Below are 26,943 nucleotides of genomic sequence, written 5' to 3'. Positions count from 1 at the left end.
GCTATGTTGTAAGGTTATGACACAGGACCATTTCTCATCTAAACTCCATATTTTCTCCTGGCATCTTTTGTTATGTTCTGTACACAGTAGGTGCTTAATAAATCTTTGCTCTTTTCATTAATTAGTCATCCTACCATGAGAAGTCAGTGGGGCAGGTTGCATGTGAGGATGTTGAGAGGGGTAGCTAGGTGGTGCAGTGAATGGGTGGCCTCAGGACAACCTGGGATCAAACTCTACCTCTGACACTTACTTGGTGTATGATTGTGGCCAATGTTTCCAACCTCACCTTCTTCATCTGTAAAATGGGGATGAAAGTACTAGAATCAAATGAGATAACTTGTGAAATATATTTTAAACACTAATGTATTTGCTATATAGTAGCTATAGAAATGCTAGTTACTATTATTATTTTTATATTGAGTGTCACCTTTGGTGGCTCCTAGCTGTGAAAGGAAAAATTCTATTTAATAGTATGGTTTTAGTGGTGAATAAGGGGAAGTATGGGGTTCTAAGAGAAGTGGTAGGATGGGGACAAAGTAGTTAAGGTAAGAGGAGGTATGCAGAAACACCATGGTGATGAGATAAGGATGGGAATGTGGAATTAAGAAGGCTTTTATAAAATTAGTTGGGAGACCAAAGTTGGAGGATAGAACTTTCTGGACTATCTTTTGTTCAGTATAGACAGTAATCTTTGGGTGGTAAATGTGTGAGCATGGACTAGGGATTAGGGAGAGAATATTGGACACCTGAGTTCTACAAGTTAGCAAAAGGTGTTGGTGTCCTTAGCATGTAGAGTCCTGGAGAAGAAATAGAGAACTTGCACTCATGCCCTTGGTTCTGTCCCTCAGACAAGTTCCGTGTCAGTTGGAAGATGCAATGGAGGGTCCTCAGCTAGCTGGAGTAGAGCCAAAGACACCCAAGGTCTTGACTTTCTACAATCCTCCCACTGAAAAGATTAAAGGAGATCACTCATACCAGAGGGTGAGAAGACCCTTTGGGGAAGGTATTTGTTTTGAGGGGAAGTTGAAATTGGGCAGAGGCTATTAGAGGCTGAGTCACTCAGAGGTTTGTTTTTTCTCCCAAAGACACATTTTTTCCCCTCCTTGTGGGAAAAAGGGGTGGATGGAGGTTGGTAAGAGACAGATCGTTATGGGGGGCTTTAGAAACAGAAAGGCTAAAGGGAACCTAGAGTCTAAGAGATTTCTGAAAAGGACCCTAGTTCTCTAAGATTTAGGAGTTGTATCTTTTATGGTGGTGGGGAGGAATCAATTCAATTTGAATGGAAGAGTGAATCATTGCCAATACTGCTCACTTCCACAGCCAATCCTACCAACGCAAACACAAAAGTTTGCTATGTTGTCAGTGTTGGAGCAGGAGAATTTACTGAATCAGACCCACATTTATATACGCACATTCTGTGCTGGATTGTCTGGTTTCAATTTCATCCTGCTCCTCTGCATCTCCCCAATGCCCTGGGTGCAGTTCTTGTTGGCAGAGGATGGCAGTGAGCACCAGGCGGGACTCTGGACCCTGTGTAAACATGAACGCTGCTGGAGCCACGTACCCAATCGACCCTGTGAGTTTTCCCATAGTCTCTGGATGCCTTATCTAATACCCACAATCAGTTCCCTACAGCACTGGGGCTCCTTGTTCCCTTAGTACACTCATTGTTCTCTCTAGGGTCTCCTTGTCCCTTCTCTCTTCAACATTTTTCTTCTTCAGATTGTGAAATTGGCCAAATTGATCTTGGAAGGTAGCATAGTACAGTGGGGAAAGTGCTTCATGTTATGTTAAGAATACCCAGGTTCAAATCCCATATCAGACACTGACTGTGTGTTTTGAGGCAAGTCTCTTAGCCTTACTGGGGAGAGTATACATAATGACCTCTGAAGATATTTCCAAGTTCTACATGTATGATCTCTAGACCTATATATCTCTTCTTTCCTTCTAGAATATGCCCTGCTGCCTTTCAAATAATTAGTTCCCAGTTTTCTCTGCCTCAATCTCTTATCATCTGCTCTTAGGAAAAAATCTGATGTCAGCCATTTTATGAAGTGTAAAGTAATAAGATTGGGATGTTGAAGTTGGGCAGGGATGACCTTAGCTTTTCAAGAAGAAGCTTTTTGTACTCTTCTTGTTTTTACATCACAGCCATTTTGGGACATACCTAGCTCATACTAATCTCTCCAGGATCACAAAGAAAATCCAAGAAACACGTTGACTTTGTTTGACAGTGTAGGTGGCATTTCATACCCATAATTCACTACCTGTCTAGCAAAAGGAGGAAGGTATTTCTTCATATTTTTTCTAGGGCTAAAAGTAGTCAGTTATTCAGCTTCCAGTTTTAGTTTATTATCATCTACTTTTTGTAGTGATTGGGTATGTTATACTTACTTCACTCTTGCCTGTTCATACAAGTCTTCTGATGTTTCTTTCTGTTTCTCATATTTGTTATTCCTTGTTGGCCACTAATATTCTATTACATTCACAGATCACAGTTTATTCAGCCATCCCCCAACTGATGGGCACTCAATTTGCTTCCAGTTTTTTACAGCAGGGATCTACTACAATATAGTCCACTTGTGGAAAAAATGCTTTCAAAGTTGGCTAGTGAATCCTTTGATTATATATTACATTGATATATATGATGTTAATTCTGCCCTTTGGTCCCATTCAACATATTTTTCTTTTCTTTGCACATGGACCTCAATTTAACTAAAGCTTAGGTTGGTGGCTCAGTTGGATAAAGCTCTGGGCCTGGTATCATAAAGACTTGAGTTTAATCCAGCTTCAAACACTTATTAGCTCTGTGTCACTGGGTGAGTCATTTAACCTCTATTTGTACCAGTTTGCTCAACTGTAAAATGGGGATAGTAACAACATCTACCTTGGAGGATTATTGAGAGGATATATGAGAGAAATATTTGTAAGAAAAAAAGCACTTAGCCCAGTGCCTGGGAGAAGTGGGCACTATATAAATGTTCCTTTCCTTCTTTCCCTTTTTTCTTACTTCCCCTTCTCCCTAAACCCTTTCTTATATTTATCTATTTTCCAATGGTTAGCCTCTCTACAATAGATTCTGTGATGACTAAGTGGAAAATCTTTTCTTGAATCTCCTATGAGCACTTAGTTGCATTTTAGTGGTTTTGACTCATGGCCCCATGTTGGAAACTATGCCTCTGTCCTGTTCATGCTACTGGAAAACTGCCATTTTTCTTCCTGTATTCTGACTTCTACCTGGCCATGGAAGTGAGGTGGGTTTAAAAAGAGGGAGACTGTTCCTGATGTTACATAAAGCAATTTGTAATGTTCCAGGTCAGTCGAGAAGTCAGCAGCAGTCATTCCATATTGCTATAAAGGCAAGAATGAGGGTAATCCAAAGTTAATCATAACAAGCTGAATTTTTCATGTGCTTCTAGCCTTAGGAATATTTCATAGGTCATATGTATAGGCCTACAAAGAATGGTAGAGATTATCTGGTTCAATCCCTTTTCACTTTATAGAGGAGGAAACCAAGACCTAGATCATTTTAATGACTTGTCCATGGCTAGTTAGTGGCATGATCAGGATTTGAATTTAGGTCCTTTGACTTCAAATCCACTGCTCTTTCCATCACACTAAGGTGCCATTTGTGCATGCCTCCACGTTTCCCTCAAAATAGAACTTGTTTTTAGTGTGCTTTCTTCCTGCTTAAATTACTTTGTATTTCTGCCATGGGCTGGGGTCCAGCTCCCAGCATATTTCCTTATATTTGGACATGCTGTTTTCTCCCAATACAATAGAAACTTCTGGAAACCAGATCCTCTTGCATTTTTGTGCTCATATACACAGCACAGTTCCTTACGTGTATAATGATTCCTGGCCACAGCTGCTTACCAGGTGTTTTATATTTCTCCTCTCTTCCAGGGTTCTCTGATACCCTCAAAGGATTGGGGAGGGTATCTAATCTCTCTGCCATTGGTCCAAGTCTCCACCAATTATCTTTTCCCAAGTTTTAGAGGACCCTGTACCCCTGTTCCATTTAACCACTTAACAGATTAGCTTTTACAAAGGAATATTAGTTCAAAGGTATATAAAAAGCAAAATATACAAACACTTTCCTTACAACACCTGTGGAGCAGAATCCCCCCCTTTATGCCTCTTTTTAGACTCTGAAGAAGGGACAAGGTTTAATTTTCCAGTTTAATTCAATTCCTATATAGCATTCTCCATCAAGTGCTAAGTATAAAACCCTCCAGAGCTGGCACCTCAGGACCTTGCCTTTCAGGGCTTTTTGGATGGGTTAACAGCAATGTCTTACCTGGAATCCTGCCTCCAATGTTGGCACAGCTCAAGTTCCAAGGCCTACAGACTCCAACTATTTTTTATATTTTATTTTCCCAATTACATGTAATAACAATTTTCAACCTACAGTATGTGAAAGTATAAGATCCAAATAGTCTCTCTCCCTCCCAGAGATGGTAAGCAATTTGATCTGGGATATATGTATATTATCATACAAAACATACTTCCATATTGATCATCTTTGTAAGAAAATACTCATATAAAATCAAAACACCCAAATAAAAACACAAATAAACTAATGTGAAAAATAATATGCTTTGATCCTGCATTCTGGGTCCAATAGTTCTTTATCTGGAGGTGGACAGCTTTCTTTGTCATAAATCCTTTAGAATTGTCCTATATCATGTCTTAGCTGAGGGGTGTTAGGTCTTTCACATTTGATTATCATACAATATTGCTGTTACTGTGTACAATGCTCACCTGTTTCTGCTTATTTCACTCTGCATGAGTTCAAGGAAGTCTTTCCAGCTTTTTCTGAAATTAGTCTGCTTATTGTTTCTTATAGCACAATAGTATTCCATCATTATCATATGCCACAATTTGTTCAGCTGTTCTGCAACTGATGGATATCCCCTCAATTTCCAATTTTTTGCTACCACAAAAAGAGCTACTATAAATATTTTTGTATAAGTAGGTTCTTTCCACCTGTCCCCCTTTTTAATCTTTTTGGGATTCAGATTTAGTAGTGCATACACAGTTATATTTTTAAAAATTATTTATTTATTTAGAATATTTTCCCATAGTTACATGCTTCATGATTTTCCGACCCCTTTTCCCTCCCTCCTCCCAGAGCTGACAAGCAATTCCACTGGGTTATACACATATCATTGTTACAAATCTATTTCTATATTATTCATATTTATAGTAGAGTGATTTTTTAAAGTCAAAACCCCAATCACATCCCCATTGAACTATGTTATCGACCATATGTTTTTCTTCTGTGTTTCTGGTCTTTCTTTGGATGTGGATAAGTTCCTCTGGATTGTCCTGTTTCATTGCATTGCTGCTGGCAGAAAAGTCTATTATATTTGATTACAAATGTATCAGTCTCTATGTACAATGTTCTTCTGGTTCCACCCCTTTCACTCTGCATCAATTCCAAGAGGTCTTTCCAGTTCACATGGAATTCCTCCAGTTCATTATTCCTTTCAGCACAATAGTATTCCATCACCATCAGATACCACAATTTGTTCAGCCATTCCCCAATCGATGGATACCCCCTCATTTTCCAATTTTTTGCTACCACAAAGAGTGAGGCTACAAATATTTTTGTACAAGTATTCTTCCCTATTATCTCTTTGGGGTACCAACCTAGCAGTGATATGGCTGAATCAAAGGGCAGGCATTGTTTTAAAGCTCTTAGCGCATAATTCCAAATTGCCCTTCAGAATGGTTGGATCATTTCACAACTCCACCAACAATGTACTAGTGTCCTAATTTTGCCATATCCCCTTCAACATTTATCATTTTCCTTTACTGTCATATTGGTCAATCTGATAGGTATGAGGTTCAGAGTTGTTTTAATTTTCATTTCTCAAATCAAGATACTAATAGTTTTGATTTCTTCATTTGAAAACTACTTGTTCATGTCCTTTAATCATTTGTCAATTGGGGAATAACTTTTCTTATAAATTTTATTCAGTTCTCTACATATTTGAGAAATGACGCCTTTATCAGAGATATTTGCTATAAAAGTTTCCCCCAGTTTGTTGTTGTTGAGGTGATTGGGCTACATTGGTTTCATTGTAAATTTTAAATTTAAATTTAAATTTAATATGATCAAAATTATTCATTTTACATATCATAATGTTCTGTTATTTGGCCATAAATTCTTCCCTTCTCCATAGATCTGAGAGAGGTAAACTATTCTTCCCTAATTTGCTTATGATATTAACCCTTATGTTTATTATTTTTAAAAAAATCTTTACTTTCTATCATAAGATCAACACAATTCTAAGGCAATAGAGCAGCAAAGGTTAGTTGACTGGGGTTAGTGACTTATCTAGGGTCATATAGCTAGGAGGTATCTGAAGTCATATTTGAATCCAGGTCCTCCAGGACTAGTTCTCTATCCTCTGTACTACCTAGTTGCCCTGGGATTCTACCTTTTGTGCCTAGAACTAAAAAGGACAAACAGAACAGAAAAAAAAACCCAAACCCAATTCTTGAGGCTGAGGGACCAAAAAGGAGGTGTCAAGGAGGCAAAGTTAGCCTTTCCTTCACATTCAAGTCAATTCCTAGCACACAGTCTTCACCTTGCTGTATGCCTCTGGAAAGAGAAGGCCTATTGACAGTTTTAAGAATCTAGCAAATGAAAAGAAGATTTTCCCATCCATGTAGTAAGGGGAAGAAGGATGTCTTCTCCTGACAGCAGGGCCCTGGTGTCACCCACATGAGGGCCTCTACCTTAGGTACTTATTGATGTTTGATTGTTTAAGACAAAGGGGCTAAGAGCAATATAGATCAGCACTTCAAAACATAGCCCAGGGTCAGAAGCCAAGAAGGTACAGTGAACTACAAGACTGGGTTGGTGACTGAGAACATGAAAGAGTATGGTAGCTACCAAAAGTAGAGAGTATCTGCAGCTACCCTTGGCCCGGTAGTGAGGGGATAGATTTATGAGATAGCTGCATGATGAGAGGGCCTTCAACTTTATCAGAGGCATAGCATGGAAGGGTAAGGGAGCTTCTCAGTATAGACATAGCTGTCAAGGATCTAGTCACTGTTGTCAGTGTGGTATTATTGGAAGGGCTTGTTGCTGAGATGATTTGGCTTCGTGGTAGTGACTGTGTGTTCCACAAAGCCAGCTTTGGGAGGATAGAATTCCCCTGTCTTAATGAAGTAAGAAAGACTATGCAGAGAAAGGAAGCCAATTTGTAGGATGGCAGATGTTCACTCAGTTCCCTGAACTCTGGCAGTTTCTGATCTTTCTCAGAGCCAGGGAGTAAAGGCAGGCTAAATTTGTTAAGACATTAAAATGCCAGCAAGCATCATAGCCAAGTAGAATAGCTCTGAATGTTTCATGTACAATTTATTGTTATAGAAGTTTATATTATGTATTACATTATATTATACAATATTTATTTTTAAAAGCAGATTTGTATATTCTTGTATAATTCTTTTTCTATACTAAGAATTCAGAAATGCTCATTTTATTTAGTATTTAGATTCAATATTGAAGAATTAAATAAAAAAATGAGAATCCTTCCTGTGAACTCTTTGTGGTAGGCCCTTTGGTCAGAGCTATAATTCAACCAGATTTTAGAATATAATTCAGCCTATGAAAGATTTAGTTCAGAAGGAAGAGAGACATTCTGGTGCAGGCATGGTGGGTTGTGAAAGTGACCTAGAGGACAATTTCACTGTGGGTGCAGTTGGGGATGGTAGGGAGAGATATTGATCCAGTGATAGTCCCAGTGGATATGGGATTAACATCCCAGAATATTGGTAAATGGTAAATGTTCAATAACTGGCTCTCAAAAAAAAGTTGTCATAACACACTTTAAGTTTAATCTGCATTATACTAAAGTCTAGAAGAATCAACAAAGCAATCAAGTCCTGATTTTATAATGTTTGCTTACTTCTGAGGTATAAATGCTCACCCTGAAAATTGATAACTTCCTGGAACCAGTTTGAGATGGCTCCAGCACATTCCTGAACCTTTTGGCAGTGTCTTCTGGGTTTCTGATCTAGATTACTTTGGAGTAGTCTGATCTCCAAAAATCTTTGTATTTCCCACCAGCCCTTTGGTTATTCCATTCATACCTTTATATTATATTCTCCATTATTTTGAGACAACTTCTTTGCTCCTTCCTGAAGCCAGGTAGAGGCCCTGGCCTTGACAGAGTATATCATAAGAAGTGCTTCTGGAAAAGAGCAGCTTGTGCGATGAGGTAGTGATCAAAAACCACAAAAACCACAAAAAAACCCACAAACATCTTGCATAGGAAACAGCTGGCCTACCTTACTTACCCTTCTGAGTCCAGTGACTCAACTCGAAATTCTGCAGATGAGTTTTCTAGTTTCCTCAGATTTGAGTAAACCTAAATTTCTAACCACACATATTCCTCTTGAACTAAACCAGGGAAGACTGCAAATTGTAAAAGGGTGAATGTTTTGGTTTCTTTAAGTAAGCAATTTCACTGGGAGCTCAGTGGCTAGGAGATGAATTTAGATAAAAGCACTTGTAAAGAAAAACTTGAAGGTGAGAAGTTTCTGGAAAGATTATGTTGAGTTCTGGGGGACAATTGGAAACAGTGAAGACTTGTCATTCATTATGATTTTTCAGGGGACTTCCACAATTTTGAAGAAACAGTGAGTTAATATTTCCATTAGGGCCCAAAAGCAAAGTGTCAAAATCTGCAATGGAAAAATTCTCAAATACCTAAATCCTAAGAAAGCAGACATGTCAATACCACAAGGGAAAGCCCTGTTGATTCATTGCTATCACTAGCAGAATGCATTCCCAAGGTCAAAGATTTGATCAGGATTATTCCTTCATAGCTTAATTTGGAGTGGGGGGCAGGGATAGGGGTGTTTCAGTTCTCTAAGTCTGCCACTAGTTTTGACCATTCTATTGAAACTGCTATGTGTCAAATCCAAAGATCACCCCCCCCCCCCTTATTCTCTGTTCTTCTCTTTAACCTTTTGGTAGCATTTAATGTTGCTGACAACTACCTTCTCCTCTTGTGTCTTCCATTGTATCATTCTTCCTTGGTTTTTCAGTCCCAGCCACTCCTTAGTCTCCTTCACTAAGTGTTTGTGTTTGTGTGAAATAGTAGAAAGTGTTGGTTTTGGGGTAGAGGACCTTCGTTCTGATCCAGATTTTGCCATTTACTACTTATGTAACTAATTTAGGACAAATTTTCTCTCTCGGTCTCAGTTTCCTCATCTAAAAATGAAAGAGTTGAATTATTGTTAACAGTTTCTGGACTGTTTTTTCCACTTCCATTCTCTCCCTGTTATACTCTGTCATTCATATCTTTGCCAGAGTAATCTGTCTCATGCTTTGGTAACCTAATGGCTACACTCAAAAATCTCTACTACTTTCCAATTGTCTATTGAATCTAACATTAAATGACTTTTACAAATTGGTTTCTTTCAACTGGCTCATCTTGACAGTACATTACTCCACTTCACCTTCTCTGTTCTGACTGAGCTGGGCTCTTCACGACTCCCTGCTTCTTGCACCTCCATTATTTCTGCATGCCATCCCCAGGTCTTCCTTCTGCCAAGGCCCAGTTCAGGTGCCATTTGTCAAAATTAAGTTTTAGTTTTCCTGTGACCAAACATCTATTTTTTTCCCTGTCTCCTACCCTCTTTTCATTCCTAGAGGAGTTATTCTCCTCCTCAGTTTGAGAGAGACAAACCCAAAGACTTTTGAAAATGGAAAAGCCTGGAGAAACTGCAAAGATTCCATCAGCAGCAAGGGGGGATGGGCAGAGAAGGATTTGGAACTTTGGGAAAGCAACAACCCAGGAGTTCTCAGTTGGTCTGCTCTCTCTTGACTGGAGATCTCCTGAAGAGAAGGTCAATATATGACTGGATTCCAATCTCAGAAATCTTTCCTTTCCCCGAACCTGATCACCATCCTCCCAAACCAGCAAGTAGACAGAGAATTGGAGAGAAAAGAAGTCCACAAGAAGATTTATCCCAATCTCCTTTTACCCTGAATTTGGGGACACCTATTGTGCAGTGTCAAAAAAGCCAGGGTTCAACACTCTGAATTTCTCAGGAGCTCAGGCCACCAAACCTAGGTTACCTAACTTTGGGGGGAAGAGTTTAGACAGTTAGGGATCCCCTTTTCCCTCCTGATCCCAATTTACCAGACGTTCAACCTTATCCTTTATCCCCATTGTTGTGCATCAGCTTTTTCACTTAAATCTCTTTCACGCACAAGTATCTTTATGCACACTCATCTATCCTAACCCCATCCACCCTCTTCAAGACCTGCAGCGATGGGGGAGTGACCACGCAACAGGTGGAGGTGACCACTGGCAGTTGTAGTCATGATCCTGCACGTAGGCGGCCCACGGACCAATGGTCGCTCAGCCCTGTGGGCAGCAGGGACGCTCGGCAGCATCCTGGGCAACTGAGCAGCCCTCTCTAGGACAGCACTGCTCACCCTAATCAAGGGAGGGGACTAGAAAAGGTGTCTCAAACATTGCCTACCCTACAAACACCCGGTCAGCACACCGCTGCTGGCGGGTCATCCCCTTTAAGCGGTCGAAATCAAAGAAAAAATACAAAGAAACTCCTACTAGGAGCATGGAACATCAGGACATTACTTGATAGAGAGAATACCCCAAGACCTGAGAGAAGAACAGCTCTAATCAGTAAAGAACTGGCGTGATATTACATGGACATCGCAGCCTTAAGCGAAACACGCTTACCAGAAGAGGGATCACTCAATGAACCCACCACTGGATACACCTTCTGGAAAGGTAGAGCCTCAAATGAAGACAGAATCCACGGTGTTGGCCTGGCCATCAAGACCAGTTTGCTCAAACAGCTGCCAGACTTGCCTGTGGGCATCAGCGAGAGGCTCATGAAGATCCATTTGCCTCTCAGCAAAGACCGGTATGCCACAATCATCAGCGCATATGCCCCAACACTGACCAGCACAGAGGAGACCATCGAGCAGTTCTACTCTGACCTGAGTGCCGTTCTGCACTCAGTGCCCACAAATGACAAGCTGATACTACTGGGAGACTTCAATGCCCGTGTTGGCCAGGACCATGAAAGATGGAAAGGAGTGCTTGGCAAACACGGCGTGGGCAAAATGAACAACAACGGCCGACTGCTACTCAGCAAATGCTCAGAGTTCGAACTCACCATCACAAACACTGTGTTCAGAATGGTGAACAAATATAAAACGTGGATGCACCTGCGATCAAAACAGTGGCATCTCATTGACTATATCATTGTACGCCAGACATCCAGGATGTAAAGATCACCAGAGCCATCAGAGGAGCTGAATGCTGGACAGACCACCTATTGGTTAGAGCGACTCTTCAAATGCGCATTGCGCCTTGCCATCCAAAACACGCCCAGACAGTTCGCGCATTTTACAACATGAGTCGTCTTAGAGATCCATCTTATTTGCAAACATTCCAGTCCTGCCTGGACAACAAGCTGTCTGCCAAGGGACCACTCACTGGAAGCTCAACTGCGAAATGGAACCAGTTCAGAGACGCAGTGAAGGAAACATCAAAGGCAGTCCTAGGCCCAAAACAACGCAACCACCAGGACTGGTTCGATGAGAACAACACTGCTATTGAAGACCTGTTGAGCAAGAAGAACAAAGCCTTTATGGAGTGGCAAAATAACCGAAACTCTGCTCCTAAAAAGGATAGATTCAAGTCTCTCCAAGCCACGGCACAGCGTGAGATCAGGAAGATGCAAGACCAATGGTGGGAAAAAAAGGCAGAAGAAATCCAGCGGTTTGCTGATATGAAAAACTACAAACAATTTTTCAGTGCCCTCAAGACTGTCTATGGGCCATTAAAACCCATTACCACTCCCTTGCTATTCTCTGAAGGTGACACTCTCATAAAAGATAAAAAAGGCATCAGCAACAGGTGGAAAGAACACTTCAGTCAGCTTCTCAACCGACTCTCTTCAGTCGACCAAAGCGCCCTTGACCAGATCCCCCAAAACCACTCCATTGAACAACTTGACGTCCCTCCTTCAATAGAGGAAGTCCAAAAAGCCATTAAACAAATGAGTGCAGGCAAGGCACCCGGTAAAGATGGGATCCCAACCGAGATGTACAAGGCCTTAAATGGAAAGGCACTCCAGGCATTTCACATAGTGCTGACCAGCATATGGGAAGAGGAAGACATGCCCCCAGAACTCAGAGATGCCTCCATCATAGCCCTATACAAGAATAAAGGCGCACGAGCAGCCGGTGACAACTACAGAGGCATCTCACTACTCTCCATTGCTGGAAGGATCCTCGCCCGTGTTATACTCAACAGACTCCTGTCATCTGTTTCAGAGCAGAACCTGCCTGAATCACAATGTGGCTTCCGACCAGATCACAGCACCATCGACATGGTCTTCACGGTGAGGCAAATGCAGGAAAAATGCCTTGAGCAGAACCTGAGTCTCTACATTGTCTTCATAGACCTGACAAAGGCGTTCGACACAGTGAACAGGGACAAATTGTGGGTGATCCTCAGCAAGCTCGGTTGCCCAGCAAAATTCGTCAAACTGATCCAGCTCTTTCATGTCGACATGACGGGAAATCCCATCTGGTGGAGAGACTTCCGATCACTTCAACATCTCCAATGGCATGAAACAAGGCTGTGTCCTCACTCCGGTACTATTCAACCTATTTTTCACCCAAGTATTACGACATGCTGTGATAGATCTAGACCTGGGCGTCTACATCAAATACCGACTCGATGGCTCACTATTTGACCTTCACCGCCTGACTGCAAAAACAAAGACAACAGAGAGACTCATCCTGGAAGCTCTCTTCGCAGATGACTGTGCTCTCATGGCCCACCAAGAAAATCATCTCCAAACCATTGTGGACAGGTTCTCTACTGCAACAAAACTGTTTGGCCTGACTATCAGCCTCAGCAAAACAGAGGTCCTGTTCCAACCTGCACCAGGGAGGCCAACGAACCAGCTATGCATTACAATCGACGGCACGCAGCTTTCTAATGTCAACACTTTCAAGTACTTGGGCAGCACCATCGCCAACGACGGGTCCCTAGACCGCGAGATCAATGCCAGGATCCAAAAGGCCAGCCAGGCACTTGGGCGGCTGCGCTGCAAAGTCCTCCAACACAGAGGTGTAAGCACTGTGACGAAGCTCAAAGTGCATAATGCAGTGGTCCTCAGTTCGCTCCTGTACGGTTGTGAAACATGGACACTGTACTGGAAGCACATGAAACAGCTGGAGCAATTCCACCAACGCTCCCTCCAGTCAATCATGAGGATCCGATGGCAGGACCGAATCACCAATCAGGAAGTCCTCGACAGAGCCAACTCCACCAGCATCGAAGTCATGGTCCTCAAAACCCAGCTATGATGGTCTGGACATGTCATCCGCATGGATCCACAGCGAATACCAAGACAGGTATTCTATGGTAAACTGTCAGCTGGACTCAGGAAACAAGGCTGACCAAAGAAAAGATTCAAGGATCAGCTAAAGTCCAACTTGAAGTGGGCTGGCATTACACTGAAGCAACCAGAACTCGCTGCCTCTGACAGAAGCAGCTGGCGAACCCACATTAACCATGCCGCCATCACCTTTGAAGATGAGCGACGTCGACGTCTTGCCTCTGCACGTGAACACCGACACCAGGCCACAACCGCACCTCCCATAACAACTGGAGTCCCATGCCCCATGTGCCACAAAATTTGCGCCTCAGCCTTTGGACTCCAAAGCCACATGAGGGTACACCGTAGATGAAACTGCACAAAGACAATAGTCATTCTGGATCACCGAGAGACTACCACTACTATTAACAAACTTAACTGATTCAAGACTGAGGGAAGGGCAGTTACAACTGAGGAGGGAGAGAGAAGTGATCTCTCTCCCCAGATAAAAGAAGCCTATTATTTAGAAGGAACCAAACAGTGGGGAGTGAACAGGCAGGCTTAGTGAGGAGCCATAACTAAAGAGGATTGGAAAGGGAAAACAACTGACTCACCCTCTTATCTCTTGGTCTAAAACCAACATCAACTCCTCCTCCCTTGGTTTTGACCATGAGGGAGAGAAGACTCCATTCTCTTCCTCTCCTCTCTCCCCACATAAAACCCTTCTATTATCTCAGGGCATCTCTGTGTCTTGGACATCTCTAGCATTACAGTAGCTCTTTATATTGTCTTGTTTACTTATTATTTTAGCAGTTTGCAATGAACAACTCTGCTGGCCTAGATGGGAGCTTTGTAGGCTGAGCCTGCAATTCTGGCCTCTCTGAGAGATTCTTCCTCCTCACTGCTAGGCAGGGGACCAAGTCCAATATCTGCTCTCTCTGCCCCACTTCTTCCTCACATGCTGGGGGGACTTTGGGTGCTGAGTTTTTTCTCCAGGCCCCCTGGAAATACTGTTATTCTCCCTGTCCTGCTGTTAGCCTAGGTCCTTGGCTGAGACTGCTATTGTACTGCTGTTTTAGCTCAGAGATCTGGGTACTGAGTCTATGATCTTGACCTGCCTCTGTTCTCTAAACTCTATTGCCATTTTCTGCCCCGGTCACTTACCTCTAGGTGGAAGTTATGATTTTAAGACGCCAAGATGATCCACTGTAGTTTCTCCTTTGATTTCCTAATCACTGCTCAGTATGGCATTCTTAAATTGTTGATGGAACAGTGGTGGAGGGAGATGGGATATACTCTTTTTCCTCTTCTGCCGTCTTGGCATAGTCAAACTTAGATATATTTCCTTTATGATGCCTTCCCTGATGTTCCCTGCTATCAGTGATCCATCTCTCCTTAGGGGACAAGAGATGTCACTTTTCTTAACTCCTCCTAGGCACTTGTGTCATTCTGACTTATCTTAATTATGTGTCTTATTCCTCACTGTGCCTCTCTCCCACTCCCCCATACTTGAGGGTAGGACAAGGTTTGCATTGTTTTTCATTTTTGTGTTCTTAAAACCCCCATGTGTTGAATTGGGTTCTGGGATTCACAAAAACTGTGGCCTATGAACAAACTGTGGTATATGTTGGTGATGGAATACTATTGTGCTCAAAGGAATAATAAAGTGGAGAAGTTCCATGGAGACTGGAACAACCTCCAGGAAGTGATGCAGAGCGAGAGGAGCAGAACCAGGAGAACATTGTACACAGAGACTAATACACTGTGGTATAATCGAACGTAATGGACTTCTCCATTAGGGGCGGTGTAATGTCCCTGAACAACTTTCAGGGATCCAGGAGAAAAAAAACACCATTCATAAGCAAAGGATAAACTATGGGAGTGGAAACACCGAGAAAAAGCAACTGCCTGAATACAGAGGTTGAGGGGACATGACAGAGGATAGACTTTAAATGAACACTCTAATGCAAATACTATCAACAAAGCAATGGGTTCAAATCAAGAAAACATCTAATGCCCAGTGGACTTACGCGTCGGCTATGGGGGGTGGGGGGGAGGAAAAGAAAATGATCTATGTCTTTAACGAATAATGCTTGGAAATGATCAAATAAAATATATTAAAAAAAAAAACTGTGGCCTAGAGGTTGATTTCTTCACTAAGATAATGCTTTTAGTTCACAGAGAAGTTTTTCTGAAAGTTTTAAGACCAAAAATGAAATTACCCAAAGTAATTACTTTATTCACCAAAGCAGGCACTTATTGACCTGGGAATATTTTCAAAAATTAAATCTGTGCTCAGATGGTGAATATTTGTGACCCTGGGAGATATCACAAAGTGTCGTAAGCTCTGAGGGCAATTCCCAAATACATAATCTATTCCCCAAATATTTTCAACTATGACAACCTAAGTGGACTATGCTATACCAGGCTGGTGCCAATCAAGGCCAGTTTTTGTCAAGGGCCAGGCTCCTTTGGATATGTCAGGCTTACTGAAATTCTAGTCCCCTTAATTTATCCAATACTCACATGCTGTAATAGGACTCTGTATAGTCTGCTTCTCATTTCAGAGGTAGTCATGCTTTGATCCTTTTCTCTCATTGTGAATGAAGGGAAGGCACTACTCTCCATTACTGAAATTTTAGGCATCAATAAGCATTTGGAAGAATGCTGGAGAAGTTTGCTGATGTTCCTGAAATTTCACCTTGTTGGTGGCTACCTTCTCTGGCTAGAAGTACAGCTGGCTTGTCCTGTCTGTCCTTTGCCCTTCTCTTCCCCAGTTCCTGCACATCCTTGGGATGGGGGTGGAGGGCTGTCTCCTATCCCTTGACTCTTGGCCCTTTTCCCCAATCCCCAGCTTGGCCTCTTGCTTTCCGCTTCAACCTCTAGACTACCTCCAGATCTCCAGGAGCTTCTTTCTCCTCTTTGCCCTCATTGCCTTCATTGGCGGCGTCTGGGTCATCAACTCCTGCCGGTCCAGGAAAGAGCTCCCTGCTCAGCTGGATCTGAGACTAGCCACCCTCTCTTTGACTTCAGGTACAGATCCATACCAGCCAGCTAAGCCTCTGGTGAAACTGGAAAGTCCCCAGAATTCACCTCAGATGCTCCCCCTGAACCTTTTCCGTTTTCCCACTCACCTTTCTCCCATAGTTGGCTCTTCTAGGCCCTGGGTCCCTCTAACAAAGCTATTCCCATTGAAGAATTACCCAACTAGGTTTGGAGAGAGAGAGAGGCATTGGAACTGTTAAACAGGAGCTTGAACAGGGCCATGATCATTCCAAAAGAATGAAGTTCTAATGGTAGAATTTCAAATTCCCGTTAGGCCATTGCTGGTGATAGTGTAGGCAGGGAAAGTTTTCCTGGAGAATAGCTTAGGAGAAGGACTGCTGGGCTAAGAGTCAGGAAGGCTGTGCTATACTTTTAACTACAATATAAATTTCCTGTGCAAATCACTTAGGTCCTCTGAATCTCGGTATCCTCAACTGTAACATGAGGAAGTTGGACTAGAGGTTCTCTATGGCCCTTGCAGCCTGGAGAGTTCATAGTTCTATGATACCAGAAAGTCTATTTTTATGCTTCCTTTTTACCAGAGATTTGTCCTGTCCAAAATGTTTAAAGTTGACAAAAATTTCTTTTACAAGGGACAGCCTGTGAGGGAAATAGAACAGGTATTGCTGCCCTTGTTTTTTCTTTCTTTCTTTCTTTCTTTTTTTTAAATCCTTACCTTCTACCTTAGAGTCAATACCATGGATTGGTTCTAAAGCAGAAGAATGGGATGGGCTAGGCTATGGGGGTGAAATGACTTGCCCAGGATCCCTGCCCTTACTTTAGAACTGGGGAAATAATATCCTCAAAGGCTAGGCCAAAGTCACATAGCCAGTAGGTTGCAGAACTTGGAAGCCAGACCTGATCATCTCCAAATCCAGTGTCACTGCTTTCTGCTATAGCTCCATGCCTTCTGGTCCCATTGGCCTTTTCTTTACAGTTATACCCCAGAATGGGACAAACAATCTGGGGGTGGGGAGTGGGGTTGGAGGAAGGTATGAGAGATGCAAGGACAATGGTTCCAAAGTGAAATCCTCTCTGCTCTTGTTCCCAGGAGTCAGCCTGTTCATATGCCTTGTGCTTTTTCTGATGCAAGTCAAAAAGTACACTAGCCCCACCATGGGGTCATCCTTCCTGTGGGCCTTCCACTTCAACTGGTGGGGTAGCTTCTTCTTCATGGTATCTGGTGAGTTAGACCCACGCCTCATAGCAGCAAAAGGAAACCCTCCAGTGAGGGAGGAGCAGAACCCAGAGAGAAGTGGCAGCCTGGAAGACTTCTGGGTCTAGGTTCAAATCCTAGCTCTACCCTTGTCCCCTGTGTGCCCTAGGCCTCGGGGTTGGCCCTGGACACCCAGCCTTGAATCCACTGGCCTAAAAAGATGTTCCAACACTGGGTCTTCTTGCCATCCAGGAGGAAGAAGAAAAAAATCCTGAGTTCCAAGTCTTTTGTATCACAAACTATTTCCATGTTAGTAAATGATCCTTTACAACAGTCACAGATTCCAAGTGAGAAGAGACTTCAGATGTTAACTCATTCTACCATTTCATTTACATAAGAGGAGACAGAATTTTAGTGACTTGTCCAGAGTCCCATGAATAATGAGTCCCAGAGCTGAGATTGAAGGCAAATCCAGGGTCCTTTATCTTGTTCCCTGTTGCCTCCCTTTTTGTTTCATATGATTTCTTCTAGGGCAATAGTTTCTATAATAAAAGTTCTGCTTGGTATGGGCAGCAAGTACAGAAGGACTTGTGTCTACACTTTTCACAACTCTTGTCCTACTAAATGATAGCAATTATTATTACATATCCTTCTACATCAAACATCACTTTCATCTCTGCCACTATATCTTGGGTAGCAAGGTGGTGCAGGAGATAATAGTACCTTGTCTAGCCTGAATTACTCTAGCCTCATAATAACTATGTGGCCCTGGGCAAGTCATATAACTCTGCTTTAGTTTCCTTATCCATAAAATAAGCTGAAGAAGGAAATTTCAAACCACTCCAGTATGTTTGCCAAGAAAACCCTACATGGGGTCACAGAGTAGGACATGACTGAAAAATGACTGAACAATAACTATATACTACTTAGATTCTAAAGCTAGCACCAAATCTCTCTCTCTCTCTCTCTTTTTATATTTTCATCTGTCTCTCTCACATACCCAGACGTGTATGTACTTGAATAATATAGAAACTAGGGGAAAAATGGATGATCTATATATACATATGACACATACATATGTATATACACATATATACATATGATAAATATATACATATGTGTTAAATGTGCTGAGTAACAAATACCACTCAGTTTATTAATAAACACAAGCAAATAGATCCACAAGGGAGCTGGGATTCAGACAAAATCCTCACACTGGCCTTGGAGCTGTCAGTTTGAGTATCATGTAGGTACACTGCTCCAGGGAAACATCTTCATTTGAGAATCAGAGGCCAGCATTGATGTCCAGTTCCAGACAGGTGACAAAAGCAGTTCCAGAATTCTACTGATGCTAGTGGTTTTCAATACCAGCCACATTGCTTCTGCAGAGCCAGAATAATTACAGTGTCACTGGGGTACATTAGGTTAAGATAGTGCTGAAGGAGCCTTGGTGTTTCCATGCCTTTGGCTGGATTGAGTTTTGTTCATTCTCTTAAGGGTGAGGTTTGTGTGAGGTTCCTTTTGTGTTGTGTTTTTTTTTTTTTATATAGAAATCTAATGCCAGGTGAGTCCTATACTCTGGGACATTTTACTCTCTCTTTGGGTCTGTGAGGTCACAGAAACAAGCTGGGTGCTCATCCTCAGTAAGAGAGACCATTGCAGAAATTGACTCATGAAGATAATCATGGCTTTGTGGGCAGCAGGGAGTCTTTTCTGAGATGTTCTCCTTTCTTAGAGAGTGCACAGTACTGGATATACTTGTTAATTCACTAACAGAAAGACAGAATATTACCAGAATTTCATCTTTAGATCCTGCAGGTTGGTGTAAGGGTTAAATTAGGAGTTTGACAAAATAAGAGAGCAGCTTTTAACAATTTTAATTTTAGGGGGCAGCTGGGTAGCTCAGTGGATTGAGAACCAGGCCTAGAGATGGGAGGTCCTAGGTTCAAATCTGGCCTCAGCCACTTCCTGGCTGTGTGACCCTGGGCAAGTCACTTGACCCCCATTGCCTAGCCCTTACCACTCTTCTGCCTTGGAGCCAATACACAGTATTGACTCCAAGACAGAAGGTAAGGGTTTAAAAAACAAAACAAAACAATTTTAATTTTAATGAGAACATAGTTAAAAGAGGGAAATATAGGAAAGAGAGAGAGAGAGAGAGAAAGAGAAATTGCTTAACTACCCTATAACTACCTATAACTGCCTATAGTTAAAGTCTAGCTGATCACCTTCAGCCAAGCTCACCAGGCAGAATACATATATATATGTAGTAATATTTATTGGGAAAGGAAATAGGAAGATTGGAAAACAGGGGATAAATGGGGAATAATGGGAGGTTTGTATAGGGGTAAGGAGGAGTTAAAGGGAGAGAGGGAATATTGCTCCAATCCCTCCAACACCCGGAAGCAAGACCCCTCCTGGCAGGAAGGAAGTGCTAGTCACAAGACCCAACTGTCACTCCCAGTTGGCCCTTCCCCCACACAAACTGTCAGTCTTATTTCCTTTCCACAATATATATATATATACCTCAACCACCAATTAATCACCAAGCCACACCACCAGCTACCAACTACCAATGACCAATCGTCTCCCAACCCAAAAAAAGTCAAAAATCCCCTCCAAGTGCTCTCACTGGCCTTTTATATCCCCTTCTTACCTCACTTCCTATCTCTCTGGTTTCTACTTCCTTTCACTGTGGACTGGTATATCTTTACACATCTCTATGATAAAAGGACCTCTAGGCCCCCCAGTTAAATTAGAGAAAGATTAAGAATTCCCTTTTACATTGGACACACAATTCCTAGCACTGAACAAAATTTCATGACAACAAAACTGCCCAGAGGCCCTGTGGAGTTCTCTGTACTTCATATGTAACTAGTAATGAATTCAACCCACCACCTAAAGCTCACAGTGACTTTCTCTCTTTCTTTAGGGCTTATCTTCTACTTCAACTACAAAACTTTTGGTCGATTGCCCCTTGATGATGATGATAATTTAAGTGAAATTCCCTTAGCAAAGAGAAGATTGGGGATTAATCCAAGGATGTGGTCAACACCAGCAACAGAAGGAGAGCCAGAATCAGAGATGGTTATAGATCCAGCACTGGATTCAGAAACCATATACTAGATTATTAGAATGGAGATAGACCCAAAGTCAATAGGAATGAATAGGGATGGGGAAAATACAATTCTAGTTTGCCTTAGGGATAGAGCTTACCAGTGGACGAAAGGGGCCAAAAAAATGAAGGATACTCCATTTCTTTCATAACTGCTTGTATTAGGAGTAATTCAAGTCACATAAGAAGAATTCTTGTGATTCTGCCCCAGATTAGACTATAGCTCACTGAAAAAAAATAACATTAATATTTATTATTTATGAAATAGCATTATCTCTAAGAAAAGTCTTCATGATCTCAGACGGGAGAGGCTAGCAACAGAACAGAGAGAGGACCACCAACTTTCTAGATGTGCTCATGATTATAATATAGGTTAGATGGAGAGGAAGAGAATGAATGGCTGGCTGAGGATACTCTATTCTTTTTTCTTGTTTGTCCTCGGAGACTCAGCTCATTTTAGGGAGTCAGGAAAGTATGGTCCTCAAGCCCTAGTCAAGTTAAAGTCAGTTCTCATCTTCCTTTATGATTTTTTAAAATCTAATTTTTATAATTCTTAAATACCAAAAAGCAAAACAAAAATAAAACTGCATGCATTTTTGTTTTCTAGAACTTAAAAAAAAAGTGTGAAATACTGAATCTTCTATGTGACTTTGGATGAAACACTTAGCCTCTCTGGTCTTTAGATTCTTCATAGAAGATAGGGATGTTCCCTACCCCTCATTCAATTAAATAATCTTTTAATTAAGGGCCTATTATGTGAGGTTGGGGGGGGGGAAGGATACTGGCTATAAAAGGCTTAGATTTCCTGCTGGTTGTATTATAAGAAGTCCTCCTGCATTATGGATTTGTGGTTTTATGGTTTGTGACTACCAGTGCCTTAACTGCTGGTTCTGCATTATTAACCTTGCATGGAGCCTTCACCCTGTAGGTATTTGCTAGGAGTTACACTCCAGGCACCTGTTTATCCTCTGCCAACTTTGACCCCATCTTTGCCTGCTGAGCAGTCCTACTCACATATGTGCCCTGGCAGAAACACACCTCACAGCCACCTAAAGATGTTCATGGAAACTGGCATACAACAATTTAATTGACCCTCAAGCACTGTTTGCCCATGTTTTCCCACCCCTGAACACATTCCCCTACATGTCTCTTCCCCAGGCTCCCCCTTCCTTGGGCCACCTTCTTTTCCTCTGCCTGTGTGTGTTCACACATGCATGTGTAGCACAGCCATCCCTGTTAGTTTGCCTCTGATCTGGTGAGTAGGCATGATGTCTGGTGGGTTCCTGAGAGCCAGGAGGTATCATGGCACTTACTCCACAGAACAAGTGGTACGGCTCCCAGGCAGGCACTTGTGGCACTGGGGCTTTGTTGGCCAGAGAACCTGGAAGCCTGGGGAATCTGAGAGCTCCTTTTAGCCAACAGATCCCTCTGATGAGTCAGACGTGGGATAGTTGGCACGTCCCAGGACAAAAATGAAAGGGCACCTGCCCACCAGGAACTTCCCCATTGCTCTCTGCTGTGATGGCTGCAGGTGGCTTCAGAGTGTCTACTCTATGCTTTCTATGATTCTTTGTATAATACTCAGAAGATACTGTTTACGTCTGAGGTCATTCTTGCTCTGGTAAAGGTTAAAAAAACTCAACTTCATAGGTATCTATGCCTCTGGGCCCAAACAGCCCTCTAATACCTAGAATTATAGATCTTTATTATGCAGCTGTGGATAAATGAGAAACAGTCCGGTTCCATATACTCCTTACCCTTCAATCAACTACTACACTCAAAGATCTCTAAATTTAGAACTGTAAATGGGGGTTACAGATAATATCTTGATCCCCACAGGCCACAATCGTAGAGCACTTGAAAAGGAGGAGCCATCTCTAATGTACCAGAAATGGGACTTTTCTTATCCAAAAAGGGAAAGCTGGGAAGGCCTCTGTAAACCTGTTATGCCAACACTATCTGGCTACAGGTTTGGAGAATTAGAGCATCTTACCTCCTCTAACTCTCCTGAGAGCTTGATTAGCTGCAGAGGATATCCTTTAATATATTTCTTTGAGACACTTAAGGCTTAGGAGTGGGTTTCTTCTTTTCCTCCTTCCTTAGTGGGCACACTGAGCTACATTATAAACATTCAGAGTCCTCTTCTGCAGTAAATGGACCCAATTTAGAGGACTCCACATACAGAGAAGTAAATATAAATTCCATGAAGCAATTTTAAGAGGGTGAGAACATTAATTATAGGAATTGGGAAAGGTTGAAGGCAGGAGGTAGCACTTTGCTGTACTTGGAGGGAATGTGGGCACTAAGAGAGGAAGTTAGGAGTATATTCTAGACATAGGAACCCATTTGTGCCAGGTCACAGGGGTTCAAGTTAGAATGTCATGTTTGGAAACATTGAGCAGGTGAGTGTGGCTGAAACAGTGTATGAGACTAACATGGAACAAGAGAATAAAGGTATATGAGAGCTCTATCCTAGATGGCTTTAAATGCCAGGCAGAGGATTTTGTAATTTTAATCTACAGTTAACAGCCACTGAGGACTTTTGAGTTGATCTGTGACTTCCATTCTACCTGTCTGTGCCAACATACAGACTCAGCAAGTGATATTTAGATCCGTCTATATCCAAATCACCTACGTGTGTGTTTGGGATTGTAAAGGTTTTTTTCTTCTTTCTGGAATGTGGTAAGTCTAAGGGAGTATGTGGTTTCTTCCAACTATTTCTCTCTACTGAATATCTGGAAAAGCAGCCCTGGGTAATTTAAATATCTATGCCCACAAATTGTGAGAAGTTGGGACTTCTTGCCATGATTTTGGATCAATGGAAGATCATTTAGACAAATACCACTCAGGACTAGGCTAATGATTTGGAAATGCCAAGGAGAGGATTTTTATTAAAAAATGAATGGGACTAGAGGATCCCCCTTTTTTGGGCTGAGACTCAGGCTGACTGTTTAAATTAACTAAGAACCAAACGAGATCCAAGATATTCAACAGTTAACAAGAGATTTACTTAGCAGCAGGTGATAGACATTGAGGACACCTCTGATTAATTCAGCTGAAGGCTCTCTTGCCTCCTCCATCATGATCATGATCCACCAGCCAAGCTTCAGAGATGACCAATCCCTCAAAGACTGATTGGCTGCTTTGTAGTAAACCGAGGAAGGGAAATCAGCTCTCACCATTGGCTTTTAGTTCCATCAGCCTATAAAGTCTTAAGGAAAAACTAGCCCAAATCCAATGCGGGGAAGAGATTAAGATATTACTGTCATCACAGTCTACCTTTTTTTTTTTTTAAACTCTTGCCTCTTATCTTAGAATCATACTAAGGCAGAAGAGTGGTGACATTTGTTTTATGGAACCCCACATTTGCCTTTGTCCCTTGGAAACTTGCCTTTGGGGAAGTACTAGACTAACCCTTGACATATTTGGAGGTCCAACCAAGATTCAAAATTGTTGTTGCTGTCAACCTTGAAAAACGCAGAACCACTAAAGTAGTTATAAAGAACAAGTCTTTAATTAGGACAAGGAAGACTATACTCTAATCTGGCTCTACACAGACTACACAGAGACAAAACCTGGGATTCTGGGAACAATGTGTCCTGGAAGAAGCACCTCAGAAGGAGATTTTGCAATGAGCTGCAGAACTTGGGGCCTTATATACCTTTTGGGGTATGTAGGACCGGAAGGTTCAATTAATTGACTTTACAATGGAGACAAGGGAAGAAGGAGTCCAGCCCAAGCTGGACTACCTGGGAGAGGCCAAATGGGAGAAACTAATAAGACAAAAGGGTAAAGATTTGATTATATCTACTAATTCTATCTAGGCTGAGATTATTGGGCACTTAAGGTTTATTGTTCAGCCTAAAACAAGGGTCAATCTGGGACTTCCCCAAAGGCAAGTTCCCAAGGGACAAAGGCAAATTTGAGGATTCCCTAAAACAAAGTTGTTCCTTCCCCCCTTTTGGTCAGTAATTCCACCATTGACCACAACAAAAGGACAAAGGGGTATGTGCCTAAGAGAGTCTGACCCTCTGTTACTAAAGATAGGAGACAAAGGGCATAAGTATTGTCAACTAGAAAAAACACAGAACTCTTAAATAGTCAAAATCACTCTAATCAAGGGAAAAGGGGTTAGCGCTACTAATGCGACAACAGAGCTGCTTCCCAAGACTGCACAGAGTCAAGACGCCCTGGGCACCAGCCCCTGGGAGTGCCACCGACTCAGGATGGACTCAGAGGAACAAAAGAACTTGGGGAACCTATATACCCTTTGGGAAATCCAGGGGCAGGGAAAGATGATTGACATCACTATGGCTACAAGGAAAATGGGAGTGTTCAAACTACACTGACAAGATACAATCAAGCTAGGGAAAAGAATCATAGCTAGAAGCTAGGGTGCAAGAGAAGGGGCTGCTTACAATAGATATTAAAGGATGGTTCCTGCTCAGGTGTGGATCTTCCTGGGAAAGGTTCTAATACAATAGGGGACTACCTAAAACAAAGGGGGTCCTTAGCATATGCTTATCTCACCCAACCAGGATTATCATTTCCCTTCAGGGTAGATTTCCATGGGAACAGGGAACAAGTACAAGCTTTGGGGTCTCCAATCTACAAGCTAGTCCTGAAAATTGGGGTTCATCAGATCTCACTAGGCAACAAGTTTGGGATTCCTAGATTCCATGTTGACAGTATTGTCAAGTGGAATCTAGAAGTCCCCAAACTTGTAGCTTAGAGGGATTGCCTATGCAATAGACTTTAAGATGTCAAATAATTCTCCTTGTCTTCAGAAGCCTCTCCCAGTATATCACACCCTCCTTTGGAGGATCAAATTTGGGACCTTCAGCTTGCAAAACTGACCTGCTACCTACTGTACCAAATCTTAGTCTATTGTTAGTCTGAGATCAGTGAAGCAAGACTTTCCCTCAGGGAGGAATTCTCAGGTGACTAGGTCAAACCTGGGGTTTCTATTTCCAAATTAAACTGTGGATCAAATCCCTCTAAACTACAAGTTTGGGGACTTCTACATTTCACATTGTGAAGTGGGACACTTCACAAATGAGTTCAAACACCTAGAATTTCAATTATTGGAACCGCAATTTATTAATAAAAGAACAAATAAAGAATCTACCAGCTGGGACAGTCCTCCCTAGTGGAAGACAGCATGGATCTAACAATTGAAACAGTTGATATAGGGTTACAAGGTACAAGTTATTTCTCTTCACATACAGGTTCTTATCTGACAATAAAACAAACTTTAACATAGGAATGTGAAGTCTGAGTTGAGGAGACAATCCTTAGATTTACTGGGGTTATCTAAGGAGTGTTTATTTTCACATGCATTCAGTCACTTAGCCAAATGTTATTTTGATTCCATGCTGACCTTTTGCTATTCCTGAAATTCTTTGTCTCCTGCCCCTTTCTAATTCCCATCCCCCAAGCTAAGTAGAGACTAGTTTGTTGTCTGCATAAACAGCTGATTTCCTGGGGGAGGGAAGCCAGGTCTGTTCCCTAAAAATGCTGGCAGGGGTCTATCTGATTTATCTCCTTTTAATTTTTCCATCTTTGGCCTTTTTGGTGCTATTTCAATTGATAGTATGTACAATTGGCATCTGGGAGCACTCCCCATCTGCAGTGAGGCATTGACAGCCAGAAGATAGGCACTCTGCCTTTGGCAAAATCTTAATAACTACCTCATTCCCTAAAGTCTATTATGTCTTTCAAGTCCTGTAGGTCCAGATGTAGGCTTCAGTGTCCTTTTATAGAACTCTCCTTTGCATAGATAGGTTCTTGAATGTATAATCAAATTCTCCAATAGGAAGTGATCGACTGGATATATGCTCAAAATTACATATAGGACTAAATTATACTGTCACTCACAGCAGACATTTAGTAATTTTGGCCTGATTGACATGTTATTAGGCCTTAAAAATTACTTGACATTGAATAATATTAAAAGTAACCTGATTAGCTAGCTTTTTAGCAACATTATTTCTATTAAAATTCATTTATACCAAGTACAAATATACATAAGCTATACTTGCTCAGAAAAAAACAAAACAGTTTGCCTTACCATTCCAAAGTAAGACTCCACACAGAGCAGCTCTCCATACGACTGCACAGAGTCCGAGGATTGAACTCTGGCTGCTCTGGACACTGACCCCTGGGAAAGCCAACCGTGCTAGATTGGATAATTCCAAGGAACAAAAGAATTTGGGGAATTTATATGCCA

At 41.9% G+C, this 26,943-nt stretch overlaps 1 protein-coding gene across 2 annotated transcripts; it reads left to right on the top strand.

Moving 5' to 3' along the window:
• The first annotated feature begins 438 nt into the window (after nucleotides 1-438).
• Nucleotides 439-26,771, top strand: LOC103104062 (transmembrane protein 202-like). Of its 2 annotated transcripts, none has more exons than XM_007478528.3 (5): nucleotides 439-981; nucleotides 1,321-1,576; nucleotides 16,285-16,431; nucleotides 17,495-17,626; nucleotides 20,532-26,771. In XM_007478528.3, exons 1-5 carry the CDS (start codon nucleotides 826-828, stop codon nucleotides 20,723-20,725), a joined length of 885 nt encoding a protein of 294 aa, XP_007478590.2. In that variant the 5' UTR covers nucleotides 439-825; the 3' UTR covers nucleotides 20,726-26,771. The 2 variants fall into 2 exon arrangements, with proteins under 2 accessions (XP_007478590.2, XP_056656204.1); XM_056800226.1 differs by having other exon boundaries at nucleotides 877-1,003.
• Nucleotides 26,772-26,943: the final 172 nt, after the last annotated feature.

Source organism: Monodelphis domestica, chromosome 1 (assembly GCF_027887165.1).
Source record: "Monodelphis domestica isolate mMonDom1 chromosome 1, mMonDom1.pri, whole genome shotgun sequence".
Classification (NCBI taxonomy): domain Eukaryota; kingdom Metazoa; phylum Chordata; class Mammalia; order Didelphimorphia; family Didelphidae; genus Monodelphis; species Monodelphis domestica.
The sequence above is the reverse complement of the archived record's forward strand: the minus strand, read 5'-3'. Positions and strand labels throughout refer to the sequence as shown.